Source organism: Salmo salar, unplaced genomic scaffold, assembly GCF_965601325.2.
Source record: "Salmo salar unplaced genomic scaffold, fSalSal1 ptg000129l, whole genome shotgun sequence".
NCBI lineage: Eukaryota > Metazoa > Chordata > Actinopteri > Salmoniformes > Salmonidae > Salmo > Salmo salar.
Window position 1 is genome coordinate 393,594 of NW_027675318.1, and position 20,701 is coordinate 414,294.

Below are 20,701 nucleotides of genomic sequence, written 5' to 3' on the forward strand. Positions count from 1 at the left end.
CTCTATCTCAACCGATTCACTCTTTTTGCAGTTTCGACCTATTTTATTGCAGTGTTTACACAGAACCTCACATTCTCTAGCAAAATGACCCGGTTTGTGACAGTTAAAGCATCCATCTCCCCCTTTCTTTTGTCTATTCCCATCCGGACTTTGGTTATGGTAAACGGGTCTACTGGGGGCTCTGGGTGGTGCAGCACCACTTACACGCTCTCGACCCCACGTTCTTATCATTATATCTCCCTTTGTTTCTATCCACTTTTTTAATAAAGTGGCTACATCCTGTCCTCCTCCCTGTGTCTCTTCCTCTTTACCTCCCTCGGCTCCCTGAGGACTAGCATATGGGGGAGGGGGTAAAGTTACGGGCGGCACTTGATATAGTTGCCTCCGTCCCACTACCACCACCTCGCTATCTGGTTTCTCCCGCCACCCCTGGTCAGCCAGGGAGGGGTATAATATGGGTTTAGATGTTGTCTCTGTGTGAGCCGTGGGAGTCCTCTCTGTCTTTTCCTGTTCCTCCTCGTTACTTTGTTTTTCTTTCCCCATTTACTTAAGCTTCTCTATCATTATCAGTCCTATTCCCTCCTTCTGTCTGGCTTTCTCCATTGCTTCCATAAATGTACCTTCTCCGGGTTCTCCCGCTTTCTTCCATTTCCCCTCTGCTTTCTGAATTTTCCGCTTCAATGCTCCCAGTATTCCACCTGGCTCACCTTCAGTGGGAACTCCATCAGGAGACAATACCCAACCATCCTCTATCCATATAGAGTTTCTCTCCTCGTCTCTTCTATTCTTTCCCTCCGTTGATTTCCAGCGTGGATTTTAGAGCCTGTAATACTTTCTCCACTTCTTCACTGATAGTCATATTTTAGTTTTACTGTATTATTTTAGTTTTTATTTCTGACCAATTCGATAATTAGTCCCTTATTTAAAGCACGTTAACTATTTATTTAAATCCACTTATTTCAACCTATTTAGTTAAACTCGGTTCTTATTTTAACCTAATTATATGGAACCGGAGTTATTCAATACAATTCAAATATCACTCCATAACATTTCAAACCAATTATTTAAACCCGGGTTTTACAGTGTCAAGCTTCAAACATCAACTAATTTGATAACTCTCCAGTCGAGTCAACAATATCTCTCATTTAAACCATATATTCTTCAGACCCAACCACTCCCGCAGTATGGGCCTTGCCAATAGCCACAATTATCGTCCTATCTAAAATATTCCTCCCGTCTTTTATTGCTTTTTCGTTAATAATTTCAAACAGTAAACTATTCCCTATTATTCCACGCCTAAATGTATCATATTATTTTATTTCCAATCCTTTTATTATACCATTATTCTCTTATCTTTAAATCCTCAATTCAGTATTCCTCTTTTATTTCGCCTTATAACCTCACCTCCTTTCCCAAGAATTACTCTACCGAACCCAACCGCACCTTTATATGAACGAATCTTGCCGGTCATCCAGTATTCAAATCTAAAATTTCACGATCATTGTCGGGGTAATTCCTCGAACCTAACCGCACTTTTATATGTACGAATCATTACCGATACCAATTACAAACCCAATTATTCTCTATCTAAAATTTCCCGATCGAACCTAACCGCATTTCTATATGTACGAATCATTGCCGATACCAATTACAAACCCAATTATTCCCTATATCATCGAACCTAATCGTATCCTTCCTTACGAATCTCGCCGATAGATTTCAGTATTCTCCCTGAACCTAACCGCACCTTTTATATTTTACGGATCTCGCCAGGTGCAAAATACTCAAAGGTACCATTAATAACAACACATCTACCACAGGTTTGCATTTCACAATGGTGACTATCAAATTTCTTATCTACTCATAATAATTCATAATTTTGTTCACTTACATCGAACAGGTGCTTCACAAAATTAATTTGGTTAAAGCCAATATGCAGATCTTTAGTTATTATAACAATAGGTGTCTGCTTACCTGTTTTTAGTAGCCCGGACAATTTGTAAAGTACACCGTTTCCCCGAAAGCGAAGTCCAATTGGCTGATTAAATGCTCAGCGTAAACGTCCTATATACCAGACCGTCGGGGTTCACCATGTTAATGTTGCGACAGTTCGTTTCTGGTAACAGAACAAAATAGTCAGCACATAGTAACTTCTGATTTAGCTGTACTTTAATTAATGCAAACACGTGCGTGGTATATGTGTGGTTCGTGTATATATACGGTCTCGCTGTTTTACCTCGCAGGGCAAAACAGAGAAGAGAGCAACACATCCTATTGTTCTGTCTTTTATACTGACAGAGAGAGTTCCCGCTCAATGCTGGCCTGTCCGAGGGAGGAGGAGCGTGGTTTAAACTTGCTCCTCCTGTCGTCGGCGTGTAGGCTGATAACCAGCGTCGTGACGCACTTCCTGTTGCCGGTTGTAGTTCTTCTTGTCTTCAGTTGATTTACTCGCAGTTCATATACTTAATATTGTAGCATAGCTTCCCCAGTATATTATAAAGGTTATGCATACAAATAGCCAGTTCAACCCTAACAATTGTTACACCATGTAGGAGCAGTATAGACCTAGTCTGTTCATTATATACATCTACATGATGTATTGTTACACCATGTAGCAGCAGTATAGACCTAGTCTGTTCATTATATACATCTACATGATGTATTCTTACACCATGTAGGAGCAGTATAGACCTACAGCAGCTGGCTACTTATTTATATGTTGTTTGACTGAATGAAACTGCCTTAAATGTGCTGTAGTAAACATTTTTTATTCTCACTAATCAATCACCACATTCCTGTCTTTGTATGTCTCAATAGTATTATTTAATTAAATCCATGTAAAATAATCTTTGACTGAATATAAAATGTGATCCTCAACTGCGTTTCCCTCCAGTCAGCAGACGGCGATGTGCGTCTTTCAGGCGATGCTGCAGCGTGACGTATAATCTAGTGGACGGTTCTTCATAAACAGCTCGTCAACCACCTCGGTAGCTTGCTAGCCAACATAGCCGAAAGAATCAAGCTATTTATACGCTTTCGGTCTATATTAGCTACTGTGTTTTAGACACACTTCTGTCGTATCTACTTGTTAACCTATTTAATTTAATATTACGTTATTTTTTATTAGTCAGCTATAGTAGCTGGCTGGTTAAGTTAGCATTAGCCTAGTCGCTAATGATAGCTAGCTAGCTAACATCCCCGAACATGAGCTCCCTAAACTACTCCTCTCCTGTTAAAGAAGAGGAGGTCTGCTGGACGGAGACAGAAGCTCTGGGGCTGAACATTGTCGTGAAAGAGGAGAAGGAAGAGGAGGATGTTACAGTAAAACAAGAAGTAGAGGGTGAGGCTGTTACAGTGAAAGATGAAGAGAGAGACGTTTCAGTTAAACAAGAGGAAGAAGAGGATGATGCTGTTTTTGGAGTGAAGAAGGAAGGGGAGATTACTGTCACATTGAAAGATGAAGAGGAGGAGATAGGAGATCTGATTAACACCAGTAAGTACCGCCTTCAATTAGTTTTTAACTTTGGATATTCGGAGTTGGCTCGTCAATACCTCTTCAACGGAGGGCCCTGGGATGATGACTGATATGTCTAGAATCAGACGACGTAGAGACAAGCTACCCCTTGTTTTCTCCGTTCCGTTTCCAAAAAGTGACTTAACATATATATTTGAGGAGGGTCTATCTGCTGACTGCAGACTGGGGGGCCACGGCATGTAGTGATTTTAATGTAGTGATGTTTTACTACACACCGTGACCCCCAATAGAGCCATGTGAGAGTTGGGTTGGCTACACCAAAGATTATGGATATACTGACAAGATGTCTCTCCGTCCTGACAAGGGGAGTCGTTGTCCACAAAGCTGCACTGTGGGTTGTCTATCTCCCGCCTATCCTGTCTTTGGATTGGTGGATACATCTTATTATTGTAATCTATTGTTTATATTCTATGAGGGTTGTTGTCGTCAACCGCCTGTATTCAATGGAGAGAGATGCTAAGCTACTAGCATGAATATGCATAGCGATCTGGAGACAACTCCAATAGTGTTTTTATCAAAGTTGTCGGTATGTCACGTGTCCACGTAACAACTTAATCATTACGAAACTTCTGTTAGATCAAGTAAACCTCACGTAGCAAATAAGCCATTCATTTTGTTGTTGACCAAATTCAACACTTTCCACATTGGGTTGATAATTGTTTCCACTTGGATACAACCAACTGTAACCTACTGGCATGACCTAGAGAGATACAACCTACTGTAACCTACTGGCATGACCTAGAGAGATACAACCTACTGTAACCTACTGGCATGACCTAGAGAGATACAACCTACTGTAACCTACTGGCATGACCTAGAGAGATACAACCTACTGTAACCTACTGGCATGACCTAGAGAGATACAACCTACTGTAACCTACTGGCATGACCTAGAGAGATACAACCTACTGTAACCTACTGGCATGACCTAGAGAGATACAACCTACTGTAACCTACTGGCATGACCTAGAGAGGTACAACCTACTGTAACCTACTGGCATGACCTAGAGAGTTACAACCTACTGTAACCTACTGGCATGACCTAGAGAGTTACAACCTACTGTAGCCTATTGGCATGACCTAGAGAGGTACAACCTACTGTAGTCTACTGACATGACCTAGAGAGATACAACCTACTGTAACCTACTGGCATGACCTAGAGAGTTACAACCTACTGTAGCCTACTGGCATGACCTAGAGAGTTACAACCTACTGTAACCTACTGGCATGACCTAGAGAGATACAACCTACTGTAGCCTACTGGCATGACCTAGAGAGATACAACCTACTGTAACCTACTGGCATGACCTAGAGAGATACAACCTACTGTAACCTACTGGCATGACCTAGAGAGGTACAACCTACTGTAACCTACTGGCATGACCTAGAGAGGTACAACCTACTGTAACCTACTGGCATGACCTAGAGAGTTACAACCTACTGTAACCTACTGGCATGACCTAGAGAGATACAACCTACTGTAGCCTACTGGCATGTCCTAGAGAGTTACAACCTACTGTAACCTACTGGCATGACCTAGAGAGTTACAACCTACTGTAGCCTACTGGCATGTCCTAGAGAGTTATAACCTACTGTAACCTACTGGCATGACCTAGAGAGTTACAACCTACTGTAACCTACTGGCATGACCTAGAGAGGTACAACCTACTGTAACCTACTGGCATGACCTAGAGAGGTACAACCTACTGTAACCTACTGGCATGACCTAGAGAGATACAACCTACTGTAACCTACTGGCATGACCTAGAGAGGTTCAACCTACTGTAACCTACTGGCATGACCTAGAGAGTTACAACCTACTGTAACCTACTGGCATGACCTAGAGAGATACAACCTACTGTAGTCTACTGGCATGACCTACAGAGTTACAACCTACTGTAACCTACTGGCATGACCTAGAGAGTTACAACCTACTGTAACCTACTGGCATGACCTAGAGAGTTACAACCTACTGTAACCTACTGGCATGATCTAGAGAGATACAACCTACTGTAACCTACTGGCATGACCTAGAGAGATACAACCTACTGTAACCTACTGGCATGACCTAGAGAGATACAACCTACTGTAACCTACTGGCATGACCTAGAGAGTTACAACCTACTGTAACCTACTGGCATGACCTAGAGAGATACAACCTACTGTAACCTACTGGCATGACCTAGAGAGGTTCAACCTACTGTAACCTACTGGCATGACCTAGAGAGATACAACCTACTGTAGCCTACTGGCATGACCTAGAGAGTTACAACCTACTGTAACCTACTGGCATGACCTAGAGAGATACAACCTACTGTAGCCTACTGGCATGACCTAGAGAGTTACAACCTACTGTAACCTACTGGCATGACCTAGAGCGTTACAACCTACTGTAATCTACTGGCATGACCTAGAGTTACAACCTACTGTAACCTACTGGCATGACCTAGAGAGTTACAACCTACTGTAACCTACTGGCATGACCTAGAGAGATACAACCTACTGTAACCTACTGGCATGACCTAGAGAGATACAACCTACTGTATTCTTTCTACCAATTGATTGGTTGAAATTTTATGACGTGTATTTGTTCATATAGACACACCCCATGTGTTTAATAAAATCAACTGTATGTGCAGAACTTGAATTGAACTGATGCTTCAAGCATTTGATTAAATAATTAACACAAACAAATTACTTGAGGAAGCCAGAGGTCAATATAACCAGAAGAAAATAACCAATTCCCCACCTGCTGCTGGCCTTCGTTAATTCTGACGTTATGCTCCTGAAGTTTCCGGTAAAATAGGCAAACTTTTTCCACTTCCGTTTGAAGTGCCAATTTATCTTACCATTTCTACGATCTGCGTGCCAGTTATGAACGAGTTACAACACCTGTTTGGCTCCTCCACTTCCTGGGTCGGTGAAGTGAGGTATTACATTTAAGGATTAAATCATTTAACCTCTATGGGCTAGGTGGGACGCTACGTAACAGCCACTGGCAGCCTGTGGCGCGATTTTCAAAACCTTAAAAATCCTATTACTTCAATTTCTCAAACATATGACTATTTTACAGCTATTTAAAGACAAGACTCTCGTTAATCTAACCACACTGTCCGATTTCAAAAAGGCTTTACAACGAAAGCAAAACATTAGATTATGTCAGCAGAGTACCAAGCCAGAAATAATCAGACACCCATTTTTCAAGCCAGCATATAATGTCACCAAAACCCAGAAGACAGCTAAATGCAGCACTCACCTTTGATGATCTTCATCAGATGACAACCCTAGGACATTATGTTATACAATACATGCATGTTTTGTTCAATCAAGTTCATATTTATATCAAAAACCAGCTTTTTACATTAGCATGTGACGTTCAGAACTAGCATACCCCCCGCAAACTTCCGGGGAATTCGCTAACATTTTACTAAATTACTCACGATAAACGTTCACAAAAAGCATAACAATTATTTTAATAATTATAGATACAGACCTCCTCTATGCACTCGATATGTCCGATTTTAAAATAGCTTTTTGGTGAAAGCACATTTTGCAATATTCTAAGTACATAGCCCAGGCATCACGGGCTCGCTATTTAGACACCCGGCAAGTTTAGCACTCACCATAATCATATTTACTATTATAAAAGTTTGATTACCTTTTGTTGTCTTCGTCAGAATGCACACCCAGGACTGCTACTTCAATAACAAATGTTGGTTTGGTCCAAAATAATCCATCGTTATATCCGAATAGCGGCGTTTTGTTTGTGCATTCCAGACACTATCCGAAATAGTAAAGAAGTGTCGCGCGCATGGCGCAATTCGTGACAATAAAATTCTAAATATTCCATTACCGTACTTCGAAGCATGTCAACCGCTGTTTAACCTCTTGGGGCTAGGTGGGACGCTAGCGTGCCACCCGTGGTGCACTCCATCAACAGCAGGTGCATTTCAAGAGCGGCAAATTTGAATCCAAATAAATGTCAAAATTCAAATTTTTCAAAAATACAACTATGTTACACCATTTGAAAGATAAACATCTCCTTAATCTAACCACGTTTTACGATTTCAAAAAGGTTTTACGGCGAAAGCATAAATTTAGAGTATGTTAGGACAGTACATTTACAAGAGTTGTGTGTAATGTTTTGTCAAGTCAAAGACAGGGTCACCAAAACCATAAAACCAGCTAAAATGATGCACTAACCTTTTACAATCTCCATCAGATGACACTCCTAGGACATTATGTTAGACAATGCATGCATTTTTAGTTCTATCAAGTTCATATTTATATCAAAAAACAGCGTTTTACTATGGCATTGATGTTGAGGAAATCGTTTCCCTCCAATAACCGGCAGTCAAGTCAGCGTCACAAATTAAATAATTAAAATTAGAAAACATTGGTAAAATATTATATTGTCATTTAAAGAATTATAGATTTACATCTTTTGAACGCAATCAACTTGCCAGATTTAAAAATAACCTTACTGGGAAATCACACTTTGCAATAATCTGAGCACTGCGCCCAGAAAAATACGCGTTGCGATACAGACTAGACGTCATGTTGGGGAGATCTAAAATCGAAAATACTATGTAAATAATCCATTACCTTTGATTCTCTTCATCAGATGTCACTTCCAGGTATCACAGGTCCATAACGAATGTAGTTTTGTTCAAAAAAGCTCGTCATTTATGTCCAAAAATCTCCGTCTCGTTAGCACATGATGTAAGCCAGCCGGACTTCTCGTCATGAACGAGGGGAAAAAATATATTTCCGTTCGTTCAAACATGTCAAACGTTGTATAGCATAAATCATTAGGGCCTTTTTTAACCAGAACATGAATAATATTCAAGGTGGACGAATGCATACTCTTTTATAACGTATTGGAACGAGGGTACCCAACATGAACTAGCGCGCCAGGTGTCTAATGGGACATCAACGTTCCATGGCTCTTGTTCGGTCAGATCTCCCTCCAGAAGACTCAAAACACTTTGTAAAGGCTGGTGACATCTAGTGGAAGCAATAGGAAGTGCCAAAATATTCCTAAACCCCTGTGTTTTTCAATGGGATAGGTTTAAAGTCAATACAACACATCAGGTATCCACTTCCTGTCAGAAAATGTCTCAGGGTTTTGCCTGCCAAATGAGTTCTGTTATACTCACAGACACCATTCAAACAGTTTTGGAAACTTTAGAGTGTTTTCTATCCATATATAATAAGTATATGCATATTGTAGTTACTGGGTAGGATTAGTAACCAGATTAAATCGGGTACATTTTTTTTATCCAGACGTGCAAATGCTGCCCCCTAGACCCAACAGGTTAAAATCAATTTTTACGCCATTTTTCTCGTAGAAAAGCGATAATATTCCGACAGGGAATCTCCTTTTCGGCAAACAGAGGAAAAAATCCCAAAGGCGGGGGCGGTCGGGTCACGCGCATAAGCCCAGTGTCCCTTGATCGGCCACTTGAGAAAGGCGATAATGTGTTTCAGCCTGGGGCTGGAATGACGACATTCTGTTTTTTCCCGGGCTCTGAGCGCCTATGGACGACGTGGGAAGTGTCACGTTAGAGCAGAGATCCTTAGTAAATGATAGAGATGGAAAAGAAGTTCAAGAAATGGTCAGACAGGCCACTTCCTGTAAAGGAATCTCTCAGGTTTTGACCTGCCATTTGAGTTCTGTTATACTCACAGACACCATTCAAACAGTTTTAGAAAATTTAGGGTGTTTTCTATCCATATGTAATAAGTATATGCATATTGTAGTTACTGGGTAGGAGTGGTAACCAGATTAAATCGGGTATGTTTTTTATCCAGCCGTGTCAATACTGCCCCCTAGCCCTAACAGGTTAAGGAATATATCCGAGTCTCACGCTCATCACCTGTGGAATGCGGGGCTTCCAGCGAGGTGTGGATTTAATAGTATGTTGTACCTAGTTTCCCTCCTTCAGGGAACAGTAATTATAGTCACAAATCAAATCAAATGTATTTCTTACATCAGCTGATATCACAAAGTGCTGTACAGAAACCCAGCCTAAAACCTCAAACAGCAAGCAATGCAGGTGTAGAAGCACGGTGGCTAGCAAAAACTCCAGAGAAAGGCCAAAACCTAGGAAGAAACCTAGAGAGGAACCAGGCTATGAGGGGTGGCCAGTCCTCTTCTGGCTGTGCCGGGTGGAGATTATAACAGCACATGGCCAAGATGTTCAAATGTTCATAAATGACCAGCATGGTCAAATAATAATAATCATAGTAGTTGTCGAGGGTGCAACAAGTCAGTAACACAAGAGTAAGTGTCAGTTGGCTTTTTCATAGCCGATCTTTGAGAGTATCTCTACCGCTCCTGCTCTCTAGAGTGTTGAAAACAACAGGTCTTTGACAGGTAGCACCTCCGGTGAACAGGTCAGGGTTCCATAGCTGCAGGCAGAATAGTTTGAACTGGAGCAGCAGCACGGCCAGGTGAACTGGGGACAGCAAGGAGTCATCATGCCAGGTAGTCCTGAGGCATGGTCCTAGGGCTCAGGTCCTCCGAGAATTAGAGAGAGCATATTTAAATTCACACAGGACACCGGAAAAGACAAGAGAAATACTCCAGATGTGACAGACTGACCCTAGCCCCCCCGACACATAAACTACTGCAGCATAAATACTGGAGGCTGAGACAGGAGGGGTCAGGAGACACTGTGGCCCCATCTGATGAAACCCCCGGACAGGGCCAAACAGGTAGGATATTACCCCACCCACTTTGCCAAAGCGCAGCCTCCACACCACTGGAGGGATATCTCCAACCACCAACATACCATCCCGGGACAAGGCCGAGTATAGCCCACAAAGATCTCCGCCACGGCACAGCCCAAGGGGGGGCGCCAACCCAGACAGGAAGACAACGTCAGTGACTCAACCCACTCAAGTGACGCACCCCTCCCATGGACGGCATGGAAGAACACCAGTAAGCCAGTGGATTTAATAGTATGTTGTACCTAGTTTCCCTCCTTCAGGGAACAGTAGTTATAGTCATAACGTGTGGATTTAATAGTATGTTGTACCTAGTTTCCCTCCTTCAGGGAACAGTAGTTATAGTCATAACGTGTGGATTTAATAGTATGTTCTACCTAGTTTCCCTCCTTCAGGGAACAGTAGTTATAGTCATAACGTTATGCTTGTCATATGATGAACTTTAACTTAAATACTGGATCTTGCTGTCGGACAGTTTTTTTGTATTCAGATCGCTGAAATGCTCTCTACCTACGTAACATTTAGTGTCTCCTTATGTTACGCTGGGAAAACAGTTTTCATGGGCACAGAAATCCTAAATCATTTCAGTTTACTAAATCCAATGGTTCTAACCGAGAGTCACCTTAACTTTATTGACAACTCCCAAATGGATACTGTCATTAATGCGGTTCTTCAATAATTACACATAATACTTAATACTGTAGCTGTTTAGTTACAGTCACATGTTCAACTATCATCAGCTGATCCAGGAAATCATTTTCTGCATGCCAGTCAAACGTAGTTCTTCATTCATTACACCGGTAAAGACAGTTATGCCGTGCTCCACGTTGGATCCAACATCCCAAACAAATCGATATTTATAATGTGTTATTGTCTACTTGATTTACAGTAGGGTCTCGTTAGTCCGTTTGGAAACGGAGATACTTAGCTCATAATGTGTAGAGAACTGTTCCTTGATGGATAGGCTATTGTACAACACACAGAGCTATTTTCCTTTATTCAGGACATTTAGAATGACAACACATTACAGAGTAGCCTAGTGGGATTATTCACAAAATTATCTGGTGATCAGGTTATGAATTGTCATGACAAAGACATTTTAGTCTCCTTGTTTCACCTAAAATATTAAATGATTTATAGTCCTAGGTCTATGTTGTTGTTAGGTGAAGTTATGGGTCCTACAGTAGGTCTATGTTATTGTTAGGTGAGATTATAGACCATTTTGGCATACACTTAGTGGACAAAACCTCATTGTCAGGCTGATGTCAGGCTGATGGAAAACTAGCCAATGAGCATTTTACTGGTTGAAGTCGTTTTTAAATATAAAGTAGTACATTTGACAATAACACAAATATTATATTAAATCAGGACATTCAAACGAGCCTTACAATTATAATCCAAAGTAGTGTCAAATGATGATAATAATCATAATCAACCTGGAAATGGAGGCTATTTTTGCTGTCAGCCTATGAGAACTCCCCTGAGTTTCCCCCACGGTGGTGAATTAGTGAATAGACACAGAGCTTAATGTGAGTTTCCTTGAGTAACACTCCTGATCTAGTGCTGTAATATTCAGAATACATTGTGAAAACTAATCTTTGCTCACCATTTGTTAAATATATATTTTTTTTCACCCCTTTTTTCTCCCCAATTGGTACTTACAGTCTTGTCTCATTGCTGCAACTCCAATACGGACTCTGGAGAGGCGAAGGTCGAGAGCCATGCGTCCTCTGAAACACAACCCAACCTAGCCGCGCTGCTTCTTGACACAATGCCCATCCAACCCGGAAGCCAGCAGCACCAATGTGTCGGAGGAAACACTGTACACCTGGCGACCTGGTCAGCGTGCACTGCGCCCGGCCCGCCACAGGAGTCGCCAGTGCGCGATGAAACAAGGATATCCCTGCCGGCCAAACCCTCCCCTAACCCGGACGACGCTGGGCCAATTGTGCGTCGCCCCATGGGCCTCCCGGTCGCGGCCGGCTGCAACAGAGCTTGGACTCGAACCCAGAATCTCTAATGGCACAGCTTAGGCCACTTGCTCACCATTTTTGCTCCAGGCAGATATACTACATCCATAACTAGCGGTTTCTGCATTAGCAGGGAGGTGTTTCTGCAATCAAATTGTGTGCGCATCGCCCTTGTCGCAATTTTAGCAAACACAGAAAGGTGCCTATATTTGAGAACAAAAGTCGCCTGGCACACTGCTTAGGAGTTCAACACCTTTTACTTATTTCTAGTTACTACTAATGTGAAAACAAGACTAAATATGACTATTGTTGCTCACTTGACTGTCTTAAGACAATTGTCAAGTCATTTTAACATTCATTACAGACGTCAATTGTTGTACAGTATCATGGCTACGCTGTTGGCATCACCTTTTTCAGTGGATTTCTGCTGTTGTGAGCCTTTAACTATCTGTCTGACTTGTTCACACAGGTGAGAGACGTGACTATCATGGATCCTCTGGGGAGCCTCAACATCATGATGCTGACGAGTCAGAGAAGAGTCTGTCCAGATTCTATCACCTCAAGAAACACCAGCAGAGACCCACAGGGAAGAAATCTATCTGCTGCTCTGACTGTGGAAAACATTGCAAATCTTCATCAGAACTTAAAATACACCAGCGAACACACACAGGAGAGAAATCTCACCACTGTTTTGATTGTGGGAAGAGTTACTCAAGTTTAAAAGCACTAAAAGTACACCTGAGAATTCACACTGGAGAGAAACCGTACAGCTGTACTCAATGTGGGAAGAGTTTTACTCAGTCAAGCAACCTGTTATCACACCAGAGAACACACACAGGAGAGAAACCTTATAGCTGTGATCAATGTGGGAAGACTTATATTTCATCTTGCCATCTGAGTAGACACCAGCGAGTACACACAGGAGAGAAACCTTATAGCTGTAATCAATGTGGGAAGAGTTTTACTCGGCCAGACAGCCTGATAATACACCAGAGAACACACACAGGAGAGAAACCTTATAGCTGTGATCAATGTGGGAAGACTTATATTTCATCTTGCCATCTGACTAAACACCAGCGAGTACACACAGGAGAGAAACCTTATAGCTGTAATCAATGTGGGAAGAGTTTTACTCGGCCAGACAGCCTGATATTACACCAGAAAACACACACAGGAGAGAAACAATATAGCTGTGATCAATGTGGGAAGAGTTTTGCTGCATCTGGCTCTCTGACTCTACACCAGAAAACACACACAGGAGAGAAATCTTTCCACTGTTCAGATTGTGGAAAAATATTCTCAACTTCACAGAATATGAAGAAGCACCAGAAAACACACACAGGAGAGAAACCTTATAGCTGTAATCAATGTGGGAAGAGTTTTACTCGGTCAGACGGCCTGATATTACACCAGAGAACACACACAGGAGAGAAACCTTATAGCTGTAACCAATGTGGGAATAGTTTTTCTACATCTAGCTATCTCACTATACACCAGAGAACACACACAGGAGAGAAACCTTTTAGCTGTAACCAATGTGGGAATAGTTTTTCTACATCTAGCTATCTCACTAAACACCAGAGAACTCATACAGGAGAAAAACCATATAGCTGTACTCAATGTGGGAAGAGTTTTTCTACGTCTAGCTATCTCACTATACACCAGAGAACACACACAGGAGAGAAACCATATAGCTGTACTCAATGTGGGAAGAGTTTTTCTACGTCTAGCTATCTCACTATACACCAGAGAACACACACAGGAGAGAAACAATATAGCTGTAGTCAATGTGGGACAAGATTTTCTTGGCTAACCAGCCTAGTATCACATCAGAGAACACACACAGGAGAGAAATCTCCTAGCTGTGATCAATGTGGGAAGAGATACTCTGATAACAGATCTCTGATTAAACATCAGAAAATACATGAAGGAGTTGTTTCATGATATCAATGAAATAATGTCACAATGTAGAATGTTTTAACATTGTAGAAGGAGTATTTTAATGATGTCACAATGTAGAACCAAAAAGAGCTGTGTTACACTTACCATGTTGGTGACGCACTTGAATCAAAATGCAACACTTCAAAATGTAGCTAGCTGCTTTCTACAAATTGTCCTCTAACCAGGGATGTACACATTATTCCCAGATTCCGTGTGCTTTTTGAGCTGTTCGTTTTAACAGGACGTGCAACTTCATCTCCCTCCTGTCACACAAATGATTTTAACATGATATCGATGAGTTATGACAAATAAGTGTTGTGTTCCTTTGTTTAGCGACCCCTACATTTAAATGCATCACTCCAAAATGTAGCTGACTGTCTTCTGCAGGTTGTCCTCTAATCAGTGAGGTAAAATATATCTCCCATTTCCATGTGTTTTGTTTAGTTGTTAGTTTCAACATCACGTACAACCTGATTTCCCCCTAATTTCCCCCTATTTTATAAGGAGTAACATGATTATTGTGGCAGATGTTTGTGTATATAGCACATTTTATGTTTTCAATATATCCCAAACTGTTTCTGCATATTGGTTATTGATTTGGACACGTTAAAACTGTGTTTTGACATTGGGGATATCCCATCTAGCAACATGTCATTGAAAAGACATTGAAAATATGACTATGCAACCAAATATTTCATATTTACATTTCATGATCAGATTTAGTAATCGATTTATTGATGATATTTATTCATGCAACCAACTGACAATTTTTGGTACAATTATATTGACATTGTTGCCCTGCTTTTAAAATATCAGGGTTCATTCTCAGATGTGCCAACCCAAATGTACTAGAGCATGACATTGGGGACTGGGCCCCGATCCAACAACATGCCTATCTAGTGAACCCTGAAAAGGGACAGAAGCTCTGCAGTGAGGTGGAAAGTTACTATGGATATTGCAGGAGTTTCCTCTTGAAATCAGACATGTCTGTGGTGAGGACAACTTGGTTGCTGATTGTCTCAAGGTGGGCAGTCAAAAAGTTTTGTGTTTAGACAGTGCGTTGCCATGGATCACAATGTATTTTGACTGCACGTTTTTCCGTATTGGAGATGAGTTTTGTTTGGGCTCGTTCCAAGGGGACGAGAGTTCTAGAAGCTAGTGAGTTTTAGGAAGACGAGAGTTCTAGAAGCTAGTGGGATTTAGGAAGACGAGAGTTCTAGAAGCTAGTGAGTTTTAGGAAGACGAGAGTTCTAGAAGCTAGTGTTTTTTAGGTAGACGAGTGTTCTAGAATCTAGTGAGTTTTAGGAAGACGAGAGTTCTAGAAGCTAGTGAGTTTTAGGAAGACGAGAGTTCTAGAAGCTAGTGGGATTTAGGATTCTATAGAAAGAAAAAGGAGAAACAAATAATACTATTGTATATTATTATTTAGAAATACGTGTTTTTTTTCTTGTTTTTAATTGTTGACAGCCAGTAGACACCATGTTTATATTGTAGAAGGTGAATCATTGTAGTTGATTATAATGAGAAATGGAAGTTGTTTTCTGTTGGTGGTAAGCAAACTTGTCCTAAAGAAATGTAGGATATATTTGTTGTCTTAAGGGGGAAGGTGTTACAGGCTTTGGTTTTTCCATTTATGTTTTGAGGTTGGACGTTAGCCCGTCTAGCCCGTCTAGCCCGTTAGCACGTCTAGCTCGTTAGCCCGTCTAGCTCGTTAGCCCGTCTAGCTCGTTAGCACGTCTAGCTCGTTAGCCCGTCTAGCTCGTTAGCACGTCTAGCTCGTTAGCCCGTCTAGCTCGTTAGGACGTATAGCTCGTTAGCACGTCTAGCTCGTTAGCCCGTCTAGCTCGTTAGCCCGTCTAGCTCGTTAGCACGTAGGACGCACTGATTGGTGTCACCTCGTTAGTCAGTATGTGTTACACCTGTGCTGGCTTGTCCATCTCGTTAGTGGGAAGGTGTTTCACCTGAGCTGGTCCAGGTTCTATTTAAGAGTGTCTGGCCCAGTGCTCCAGTTGTCTTGATACATGTGGAGAGTCAACACCTTTAGTTGCTCCACCTTTTTGGTTTACTTCCTGTCTTTAAGTTTGGTGTGGGTTTTTCTTTTGTTTTCCTCTTCTTGGGCAGATTTAGTGGGTCTCATGGTGGGTGTCTTTTAGGTCCCAGTTGTTGTTACTAGTCAACTTCCAGTGGACACCCCCATAGTGTCTTTCAGAGCCCCTCCTAAAAACATGCTTATATTTTGGGTTGGATGTTGCATCCAATTAATATTTTAATCAATGGATTTTCCTTAGAATGCTAATTCGTCTTTCAGTTGTTAATCTTATGTTTGTTGTGGTAAATATTTCTGTTTATTTTCATTGTTTTATTTTTTTCCTGTGAAGCATCCATGTCTGAAATGTGCTGTATAAATAAAGCTTGATTTGAACATATTGCAAAAGAAATTAACCCAATGACTGACAATCAACAGACTCTTGCAAAACCAATACGTATCTTGGTCCATCTTATTATGAAAAAAGTATAAATTCATTATATTTCCCACTATGTCAAAATAGTGCTGGTATGTACGTTTAGTATCACTTTTCAACCAACCCAGTGCATTTGTTGAAGATAAATGTTTAATTCAACAATATGTCAAAGGATTCAACTACTGGAAACGGACACAAACAAATGGATCAACCAGATCAATCCCACTTTTCCAGCCTGCTGAAGGCGTGGTGGAGTGGTAAACACCACCCCCGGCTCTACCAGGGGCTTGAGGTGGTCTCCCACAGCTCTGCTTATGTCATGTTCTGTGACCTTGCTGTTCCATTTCTTGACTGTCCCTGCAACACAGAAAGAAATGCATTTAGTCATATTATATAAACCACTCAAAGTAATGGATATGGAGCATCAATGGCCTCAGTTACACCTGGCACTTAAATGTGACATCTGATCACTCCAAGCTGCATTAGGTTCAGATCTACCAGGATGGGCCTTTGACAGTCTGGACGCAGTCAGGCCACTGAATATGCATCAGCAATGTAAAGAGATGGGGTGAATGAGGGGAAAAGTACATTTGACACAAATTACCTTCGTAATAAATCAAATGTTGTTGGTCACATACAGGTGTTCAGCAGATGTTATTGCAGGTGTAGTGAAATGCTTGTCCTTCTAGTTCCCACAGTGCAGGAATATCTAACAAGTAATATCTAACAATTTCACAACAAATACCTAATACACACAAATCTAAGTAAAGGAATGGAATTAGGAATATATAAATATATGGATAAACAATGTCAGAGCAGCATAGACTGAGATACAGTGGGGGAAAAAAGTATTTGATCCCCTGCTGATTTTGTACGTTTGCCCACTGACAAAGAAATGATCAGTCTATCATTTTAATGGTTTATTTGAACAGTGAGAGACAGAATAACAACAACAAAAAATCCTGAAAAACGCATGTCAAAAATGTTATAAAATGATTTGCATTTTAATGAGTGAAATAAGTATTTGACACCCTTTAACTTGTTGTCTGAAGATAAAATGTACATTTTACTGAACTGCGTCCAGTCAGCAGATGGACTAGATGCCTCTTAGGCCGCCCATTGTGACTCCGTCAAGAATTCAGCAGAGCAAGTTTGTATGAAGGTCTGGTTATTAAATGGGTACATAGTTCAATAGTAATATCCTCTAAAACGCTCTGGTGACAAACTTTACTGCCCTGTTTCCAGTTGTCCACATGGCTGGAAGAACCTATTCAAGTAAGTAAGTAAATAGATTTTGAAAATGTAAAAAAAAACGATGTATTATTAGCTAACTAGCTACAGTGCAGGCTAACTCAAATGAGCTGCTAAATGAGCTAGCTATCTAGCCAACTACACATTCTGTATAGATAGATAGCTAGATAGAATTAAATATCACATTCTGTATAGATATAATTAAATATCACCAGCTACCTAACTTCATATTAGCTAGCTATCTATTTATCACTGTAAAAAACAAACTCCACATGCATTTGTAGGTAGCTAGCTAACAGCCATGGAAGAGAGTGAAAGGATAGCAGCCCCAACTGTCAGTGAGAGAGGAGGCTATTCTGGATAGGGCAGGTACTTTTGTGTAGTTCCTGTCCCTAGAAGTGAGGATGGAGATAATAGTAACATAATATTCAGTGTGGTGTAATTTGACTATAATGAAGTCTGTTTCTTGTGAGGTTTTCTGTCCTCAGATAAAGAGCGCTATGAAAGCCAGTCTACATATGAAGAGGTCCCAATGAAGAGCAGTGGTGCTCAGTCCTGGGGACTCAAAGAGGGGCACATTGTTGTTTTTGCATTCACAAATTAATATCTAACAAGTGATGTTTCTATATGATAACAATTCCCTTTTGCTGACGTGATGAACCACTAAGGGGACATAAATATTTAATCCCAAAACCTTCCCTTTGGTTTAACTGTTTAAGACGGTCCCCTTTTCTAATAGAGGCCGGAATGTGATCAATACCCACAAAATACAGTACTGAAGCAGAGAACATTAAAATAATCATTAAAAATAATTGGGGAATTATCCAAAGTGATACTCTACTACGCCAAGTCTTTCCTGAGCCACCAGTCATAAGCTTTAAAAGATGTCCTACCCTAAATGATAAATTAGTACACAGTTATCTTCCGGGTGACTCTCAAAAAAAAAACTTGGCTTGACCACAAACCCAAGGGCTCTTTTAAATATAACCACTGCAGAAATATTGCACAGAAAAAGTATTTTGTAGACACAGCTTCCAAAATGGAGTAGTACGTCAAGCATTTCATTAACTGCAAAACCACTCATGTCATCTATAGATTGGAATGTCCACAGTGCAAGGTGTTCTACATTGGACGGACAAAGAGACGCCTTCAAGACCGCCTAGCGGAACACAAGTACGCCATACGGGTAGGCAATGACGACTACCCCATGGCAAGGCACTATAAGTCCTTACACCAAGGCAACCCTGCCTCCCTCTCTTCGCCCCAACCCGGGCTCAAACCAGGGAGCCTTGCACACATCAACAACTGACACCCCACGAAGCAACGTTACCCATCGCGCCACAAAAGCCACGGCCCTTGCAACGCAAGGAAACCCTACTTCAAGTCTCAGAGCGAGTGACGTCACCGATTGAAACGCTATTAGCGCGCACCACCGCTAACTAACTAGCCATTTCACATCGGTTACACCACCGCTAACTAACTAGCCATTTCACATCGGTTACACCTACAAGCTGTGGGTATTGATCACATTCCGGCCTCTATTAGAAAAGGGGACCGTCTTAAACAGTTAAACCAAAGGGAAAGTTTTGGGATTAAATATTTATGTCCCCTTAGTGGTTCATCACGTCAGCAAAAGGGAATATGTTCCATTTATGTTTATGTAGTGCAAATTGTCCACTGGTATTGCTGTATGAAAGTGAATTTTCCCCCCAGGCATACATACATGTTCTTTGTTATTACCGGAGCCACTGCCTGTTCACCCCGCTATCATTCAGAAGGGGAGATCAGTACAGGTGCATCAAAGCTGGGACCGAAAGACTGAAAAACAGCTTCTATCTCAAGGCCATCAGACTGATAAATAGCACAGAGAGGCTGCAGCCTACATATAGACTTGACATCATTGGCCACTTTAATAAATGGAACACTAGTCACTTTAATAATGTTTACATATCTTGCATTTCTCATCTCATATGTATAAACTGTATCTCAGTCTATGCTGCTCTGACATTGTTTATCCATATATTCCTAATTCCATTCTGTTATGAACCAGCTCTGAGTTCGCAACAAAAGGGAGACAATGTGGAGACAAGGAGTATCAAAAATATATATTTATTAGATAACACAACCAAAATCAACAAGGTGTCTGCATGGAGAGAGTCTCCCTTCATGACTGTGGAAGAGGTCTATTTATCCTGGGACACACCCGGGCCCAGGTGCTTCCCATTTAGCTGACGACCCTCCCAGCTCCGCCCACCGGCATCCTAATAAGGAAACAAGAGCAGAGAGAATACGGCAGACAGAGGGAGGGGCGTTAAATATATTACTCTATTGTTATCATATAGAAACATCACTTGTTAGATATTACTGCACTGTGGGAACTAGAAGGACAAGCATTTCACTACACCTGCAATAACATCTGCTGAACACCTGTATGTGACCAACAACATTTGATTTGTTATGAAGGTAATTTGTGTCAAATTTACTTTTCCCCTCATTCACCCCATCTCTTTACATTGCTGATGCATATTCAGTGGCCTGACTGTGTCAAAGGCTCATCCTGGTAGATCTGAACCTAATGCAGCTTGGAGAGATCAGATGACAGAAGTCACATGTTGGTGCCAGGTGTAACTGAGGCCATAGATGCTCCATATCCATTACTTTGAGTGTTTTATATAATATGACTAAATGTGTTTCTGTGTTGCAGGGACAGTCAAGAAATGGAACAGCAAGGCCACAGAACATGACATAAGCAGAGCTGTGGGAGACCACCTCAAGCCCCTGGTAGAGCCGGGGGTGGTGTTTACCACTCC

General features: G+C 41.3%; 1 protein-coding gene across 1 annotated transcript; it reads left to right on the forward strand.

Annotated features, from left to right (window-relative positions):
- The first annotated feature begins 2,968 nt into the window (after positions 1-2,968).
- LOC145866091 (uncharacterized) lies at positions 2,969-15,670 on the forward strand. Its single transcript, XM_082970958.1, has 2 exons — positions 2,969-3,493; positions 12,707-15,670. Exons 1-2 carry the CDS (start codon positions 3,205-3,207, stop codon positions 14,179-14,181), a joined length of 1,764 nt encoding a protein of 587 aa, XP_082827084.1. The 5' UTR covers positions 2,969-3,204; the 3' UTR covers positions 14,182-15,670.
- The last annotated feature ends 5,031 nt before the right edge of the window (positions 15,671-20,701 follow it).